Below are 7,552 nucleotides of genomic sequence, written 5' to 3' on the forward strand. Positions count from 1 at the left end.
TTCCTTTCCCCTCCTTTCCTCTCCTTTCCTTTCCCCTCCTTTCCTTTCCTTTCCCCTCCTTTCCTTTCCTTTCCCCTCCTTTCCTCTCCCCTCCTTTCCTCTCCTCTCCTCTCCTTTCCTTCCCCCTCCTTTCCTCTCCTTTCCTTTCCCCTCCTTTCCTTTCCTCTCCTCTCCTTCCCTTCCCTTCCCTTCCCCTCCCTCAGAAGCCAAAGCCAAAGAGAAGAGATGCTTTACCTTAGTTTGATACTCCTTTATGAACGGATGGCTTTTATGGGCATCCTTGAGCTGCGACAGGTAGCGGTTGGTCACCTAAAAGAAGGAAGACGGGACAGAACCCAAGCGATGAACAATGAAAACAAGGGAAACGATAATCTCCTGCGGCAGGAGAAGAGCAAATTCTGCTCCCAAAGGAAAAGGCCGCTGGAGTGGGAAAAGCCAGCCAGCCAGCCATTCTTCCCTGTCAGCAGGAGACTGATTGAGAACTGGGCGACCTCTGACCTTTCCCACGCAGGGAGGGACTCCCAACAGACCTGGCCACGAGAGGAAGGAGGTCAGGAGAGCTGCCTAGAAACACACAATGGATTGGGATGAAGAGGGCTAGGAAGGGAGATCGGCTCCCCGGCTGAGGAAGCTGGAACGACCATTGATGGAACAGCAAAGAAAAACTTCCCCCAGCCATTTCCTTTGCAACATCTGGCTGCATGCGTGTCTTGCGGCCAGGGGGCAGAGGGGTCAAGGGAGGAAGAGATGGCCAGGGCTCCAGCAAGGGGGAGAATAGGCCAGTTCCCACTCCCCCCCCCCCCGCCAAAAATGGCAGTGGGAAAGGAACCAAGCTCATCAAGGCCAGGGCTGCAATTTATTATCCCTAATGAGTTACTCTTCCCTCTGAGAATTCTAGACTTGAAAGGAGTCATTTAAGGCCTTAATTTCATCGCTGAGTGCAAGCATCCACTAAAGCAGGGGTAGGCAACCCTGGCTTGGCTGGCTCAGGAATTCTGGGAATTGAAGTCCACGAGTCATAAAAGAGCCCAGGTTGCCTACCCCTGCACTAAAGCAATCTGGATAAGTGGCTCTTCAGACAGAGCAACGTTTTTCAACCTTGGCAACTTTTAAGAAGAGTGGACTTCAACTCCCAGAATCCACGACATTGGATGGCTGGATGAAAAGCAGATGATAAACCTTGAGATGATCCAATTAACTTGGAAGATGTGATTTACTTCGGGTTTCTTTCTCCCGGGCTATCCCTATGCTCCTCCCTCTTTCCCAGTTGCTGGTTTAACTATATATATACCAGACAGTTCTGCACATTGTCAACGCTGCAAATACTGTATATTCTTGCTTTGACAATGTGCAGAACTGTCTGGTATATATATATAGTTAAACCAGCAACTGGGAAAGAGGGAGGAGCATAGGGATAGCCCGGGAGAAAGAAACAGGAATTAAATCACATCTTCCAAGTTGATTGGAAGATGTGAACCATGACCTTACAATAAGGGAATGGAAAAGGTTTGGAATATTAGGCATAACGGAAGAGAAGCAGATCTAAGCATTCCACCATGCTGTGCTGACATATCTGTAACATTAATAAATGCTTTTAGGAGAAAACATGCCTGAAAGTCCTTTTAAGTGTTTCGTTACTCAGACACATGACATCCAGCCAGAATCATCCTCTCCCCCCCCTCCCCAGATTCTGGAAGTTGAAGTCCCCTCTCTTCTTAAAAGTGGCCAAGGTTGAAAAAAACACCGGCTTAAAAAGTCCTCCAGCCAAGTGACTCCTGAATAAAAAATCTTGCAAGAAAGAAGCATGAGAGGACTGGAAAGATACCGGGAGGCAGAGAGAGAAAAATCTGTTGGATCTGTGTTGCCCATCAGGTGCTTTGAGTATGTGGGTTGACAAGAATGTAAGTAAGGCCTCCTTTGAATAATTTATTTTTTGGCTCTTATTTGGGGACTGTGGCGTTCTGATCACAGGAACGGCCAGATCCCTAAAATTCTTGGCCCAATTTGCAGATCTGGGAGGAAGTTTGAAGAAGGAAAATGGTATTTAACCTCGGTTGAGGTTTAAATACTTGTTCTGTCCCTTAACTTTTCCACTCGTGGAAAAATAATTGGGTTTTATTGGATTTTTAAGGAGAGCGGTTTTGCCCTGCTCTTCAGACCCTGAAAAAGGTGAAAAAACATGTTGGATTCACCCATTTGGGGTAGGAGAGAATTTGGGGGGGGGGGGCACAGCCCTGGCTTATAGTTATCCTGAAGAGGCAGAAATAAATCACTGATTGAAGGAGAGATTTAAAATCCTGGCTTACAGTAATCAGAACATTCCTCCCCTCTTATCTAAGTATTGATTAATGCCACGTGGAACATTTGGGGGGAGGAAGATAGATCGACATGAACAATGATTCAAAACTAACAAGTCACAATGCACAACGCATTCTGGCAACGCCTGGCCAGAATTTCTCATCAGGGGAGGGGTTGGTTTTTTTTTTTTTTAATGTATATCAATTTTCTTTGGCTTTTTTCTTGCAGAACTCATTTTTGTTTTCAATCACAAATACTATTTTGCAGTATAAAAGAGAGAAGTGGGAACTGTTTAAGTAGACCATCCTCGCTCCGGCCAAGGAGATGATGCATTTTGAACCTGGGAATTGGTCAGAGATGACAGATTATTTAAGCTCTTTGAACTCTTATACCAGCCAGAAAGAGATGGCTGTAGGATACAAGTAGTCCCTGGCAAGTAGCCGTAAGTTGTGACAGTCATAAAACAGGTTGTTTACGTGACCGACCTCATTGTGGCAGGTGGTTAAAAGGAACCCATTGTTCACTATGAGATTTTTGCCAGAAGCTGGGAGTAAATGCTGGTTTCTGGTCAAAATGACAAAAATTGCACGTTGTGAGCAGGATGCCACAGGGGTGTTGGTGGGGGTTGAAACTGGGGAACCAGATCGTAAGTACCTTTTGGTGGGGCCACTGTAACTTTGATCGGTTTGCTAAGCAACCGGCCTTAAGTCAAGGGCTACCTCTATGGTCAAAAAAGTTGAAATTCTATTTTTTCCTGAAGGCAAAGAGACGGAGCCTACCTCGGGAGTCTTCCCCAAGTGTTGTGAGAGGACCACGAAGTTGATCAGGGTCTCAGGATGGCTGCTGTCCTGAAAGGGGAGAGAAGCACAAAAAATAGCACTGAATAGGACTGCCATATGCTGTTTTCTTCCAGACAAAGTACCTCCATCAATGTAGCTGAGGACTCAAGAACAGAGAAATTAACTGTGAGAGGGACCTCGGAGTCCTAGTGGACAATCACTTAAATATGAGCCAGCCGTGTGCTGCAGCTGCCAAAAAAGCCAACACAGTGCTAGGGTGCATTAACAGAGGGATAAAATCAAGATCCCGTGAAGTGTTAATACCACTTTACAATGCCTTGGGAAGGCCACACTTGGAATACTGCATCCAGTTTTGGTCACAACGATGTAAAAAAGATGTTGAGACTCTAGAAAGAGTACAGAGAAGAGCAACAAAGATGATTAGGCTAAAACATATAAAGAACGGCTGCTGGAATTGGGTATGTCTAGTTTAATGAAGAGAAGGACGAGGGGGGACGTGATAGCAGTCCTCCAGTATCTCAGGGGCTGCCACAAAGAAGAGAGAGTCAAGCTATTCTCCAAAGCCCCTGAAGGCAGGACAAGAAGCAATGGATGGAAACTGATCAAGGAGAGAAGCAACCTGGAACTAAGGAGAAAGTTCCTGATAGTTAGAACAATTAACCAGTGGAACAACCTGCCTCCAGAAGCGGTGAATGCTCCAACACTGGAAGTTTTTAAGAAGAAACTGGACAGCCATTTGTCTGAAATGGTATAGGGTTTCCTACTTGAGCAGGGGGTTGGACTAGATGACCTCCAAGGTTCCTTCCAACTTGATGATGATGATGATGATTATCTACCATCTTCTGGTATTGAAATTGAACCAGACAGGCTAATAATTTCTGAAAGCCAGGAAGGAAGCAACCATTTCATTTTTCAGACAAGCGATGTGCAAAAACCGAAATTGGATTAGCCATTGATCCAACTAGGCTAGGATTTATTCCTGTGGAGAACAGATCGTGCCTGTGCCAGATCACTTGCAATGACCCAAGAAGCTACAAATTTGAAAGTTTCAGAATCCTGTAATTGAAGGGGATTATTCCAACCATGAAGTTCTGTTCAGGGCAGAAATCAAAATATAAGTATCCACATCGGGCAAGACTCATTTCCACTACTAAACTTCTCTTATCCTTATGAATTTTATTTTCTACTGCTCAATTGGAATCTGCCGCCTTTGATTTAAATCAGTGTTTCTCAACCTCAGTAACTTTAAAATTCCTCATGGGATAAAAGAAGAGGTTTTGGATCTCCTTTTTAATACCTGAAAACTAGCATCAATCGCATGTATGTGTGATATGCCGAATGTACTGTGTGTTTGCTCATTTGTTTCTTTTTGCACCCAATCCATTAAATAATAAAATAAGGAAAAACTAAGCATACACATTTTCCCGTAAGCTGATTTTTCAATCTTTTGAAGCACCCTATTGCCCTTTTCAACACCTATTCTTCTATTCCTGAAGTTTTCTGGAAAAAAAAATGGTGCCCAGAACAGGATACAGTACTCAAGTGGGATCTGATCAAGATTGAATGAAGTGATTTTGGAAGTATATTTTGACCGATACAACTTAAAATTGCTTTTGCCTCTTTTGCAGCTATGTGATACTTGGATCAATGGTCCATTTTTGATTGACTGTAGTCTTCTCCTACGTCCAATCAGATATCTCCTGTCCTATAGCTGGGTATTAGATGCTGGCAATTGAACTTCTCTCCATTCCCACCCCACGAATCATGGATGGAATCAGGATAACAAATTGATATGATCCAAACAGGCTGATAAGATCACTGATTTGCAAGGAGTAGATAGAACTGTGGAACAGAAACAGGATTCAGGTCTTTCCCATATGGGAATCTGCAAGGATATATGATGTATGTCATGACTTTGATGCATGAGCAGTGTAGTTTGCATCAGACTGAATGCAACTGCACAATGGCATAATTCACACAATGTAGCATGATGCTTCAGTTGGAAATTTGATGCTACGGCAGTTTGTAAAGGATGCCTAGAGTCCCTGTAATGTGGTGCTGGAGAAGACCCTTGAGAGTCCCATGGACTGCAAGGAGATCAAATTAGCCAATCCTAAACAAACTCCACCTTGGAAGGACCGACAACTAAAACTGAAGCTCAAATACTTTGACCACCAAATGAGAATAGAGGACTCATCGGAAAAGGCCCTGATGTTGGGAGAGATGGAAGGCAAAAGGAGAAAGGGACGGCAGAGGAGGAGATGGTTGGATAGTGTCATCGACACAATGGACCTGAATTTGGGCAAACTCCGGGAGGACAGAGGGGGCCTGGTATGCTATTGTCCATGGGGTTGCGAAGAGTTGGAGATGACTTAGTGACTGAACAAGAATCTAACCCGTAACTTTGCAAGAACTGCCTTTCAGCCAGATTTCTGGGGAAGAGCCCACCTTGTCGAGAGCCTCCTGCAGCACCCCTTCGGCATCTTCCCACTTGCCCTGAGCCATGTAGCAGGCAGCTTGGCCGTTCAGGAGCAGCAGCGTGGATGACCACTTCTCCGACATCTCCTGGAAGATGTAATAAGCGTCCTGCAATTTTTCACCACCCTGCAGAGTTAAGACATTGGGAAATCCTTAGGAGGAACAACACTGTCTTAAACAGTTTGCATGCATATTCACGATGAGGAGTTAGTGCCTGAGAAATCCCCGACTCCGTAAGTTCAGTGCTGAGAATTTAAACCATTTCAGGATTCTCAACTAACATGAAAATACTTCTGTTGACAGAACTACTGAAGGAGAACGATGATGGTCTAGAGCAGGGGTCCCCAACCTATAGTCCGTGGACAGGTACCGGGTCATGTCCTGTTGGCCAACGGGCCCTAGGAATAGCTGGTGAGCCCCCGCACTTGCAGTAGTAGCGCCACGCGAGTGCTAGCGGACCCATTTGTGCATGCACGGGGATGCTACCACTGTGTCACACGGGACGCCAGTGGCCTTTTTGCGCATGTATACAGGCGCTAATGCATGAGCCCCACATGCACACGCATGCTAGTGCCATTATGCGCGCCTCCATTTGCGCATGTGCACATGGGCTGTGTGTGCACACATTTCCCTGATGCTCCCGTTCCTTCTGGGCCGCCAAGCCGGAAAGGTTGGGGATCTCTGGTCTAGAGCAGGGGTCCCCAATCTTTGGAAACTTTAAGACACGTGGACTTCAACTCTCAGAATCCCTCAGCAAGCTACATCTACGGGGTGGAATGTAGTCTGGATTCCCAGGTGGAAGGGACTGCTATCTGGAAGGCAAGAGGCTGCGGAGCTTGGAAAGTTCGGCTGGTAGGAAGAGGATTAAAATGGCTCCTCCATTGCTTTTCCTAGAGCAGGGGTCTTCAAACTTGGCCCTTTTATGACTTGTGGACTTCAACTCCCAGAATTCCTCAGCCAGGCATGCGTGCCTGAGGAATTCTGGGAACTGAAGTCCACAAGTCATAAAAGGGCCAAGTTGAAGACCCCTATCCTAGAGTCTTATCTGTAGTTATGCAAAAAGTTGCTTCAATCTGGCAAGACTCCGTCTACAGCTGAAGAACAATAAAAGAAACTAGTTTTCAGTAATTCCATGTGTCGTCCTTGGGGGCCTGACGCTTCCCTTAATGCCCGACTGCCGTGGATGGCACCTACCATTGCAAGGTTCACCCATGCAGTTGCCAGCTGCGTCAGCGTTGAGTCCTCATCTTGCTCCTGCATCTTCTTAAGCTCTTTTCTGAAGAGAACGAACAAAGATGAAGGAGGCACACGAGTGGAACACCTCTGGCTGGCTTCTCTGCAGGACTGGGGCAAGTGTCATATGGCAAATGACTCAGGGAAGCCCCCTTATTTGACACCGATTCATTGCCTGCAACCTCCTCATTTAAAACAGGGCTGTTGAGCCATAGCAACTGGGCTTCTTTACTATTTGGTTCAAAACGTTTCCCTGCTTCTCCAAGTAGCATCTTCATTCTCATGGAGCAGGGAACTTTCCCGTGCAAAAAGATAAGCCTCTGTGTCAAGACTGCTAACATCAGGTGCTCTTGCTTGCCATGTGTGAAGAAGCAAACATGTTTTATTTAGCCGGCATATCACTTCTAGAGTTAAAACAGACAATACTAGCCTAGCGGATGGGAAAATATGCTAGTTAACCATAACAATATTTCAGTACAGCATTGCCAAGGTCAGCTGTAACAGGAGGAGTATGGGAGGGACAGTTCATTTATTTATTTAATTCAATTCAATTTATATCCCGCCCTTCTCCCAACGGGACTCAGGGCGGCTCACAACATATTTAAAACAAAGGCATATATACAATCCCCCCCTGTAAAACCGAATTAAACCAAATTTTAAAGTTGTGTTATTTCGAATTCCTTAAAATGAACCCAGTATAAAATCCTCCCTAGGCCAGGTCCGCTTGCTGAAAAAGCCATGTC

At 45.5% G+C, this 7,552-nt stretch overlaps 1 protein-coding gene across 1 annotated transcript in view; it reads right to left on the bottom strand.

Annotated features, from left to right (window-relative positions):
- The window catches only part of COPE (coatomer protein complex subunit epsilon), a 25,735-nt gene that overhangs the window by 2,098 nt on the left and 16,085 nt on the right, over positions 1-7,552 (bottom strand). The window contains exons 6-9 of the mRNA XM_015810705.1: positions 6,771-6,852; positions 5,547-5,702; positions 3,078-3,146; positions 235-309 (exon numbers count right to left, since the gene is read on the bottom strand). Coding sequence (XP_015666191.1) covers positions 235-309; positions 3,078-3,146; positions 5,547-5,702; positions 6,771-6,852 — 382 coding nt within the window. The remainder of the gene's footprint in view (positions 1-234; positions 310-3,077; positions 3,147-5,546; positions 5,703-6,770; positions 6,853-7,552) is intronic.

The sequence above is a fragment of the Protobothrops mucrosquamatus genome, unplaced genomic scaffold (genome assembly GCF_001527695.2).
Source record: "Protobothrops mucrosquamatus isolate PMUCROS unplaced genomic scaffold, P.Mucros_1.0 scaffold14, whole genome shotgun sequence".
Lineage (NCBI taxonomy): Eukaryota > Metazoa > Chordata > Lepidosauria > Squamata > Viperidae > Protobothrops > Protobothrops mucrosquamatus.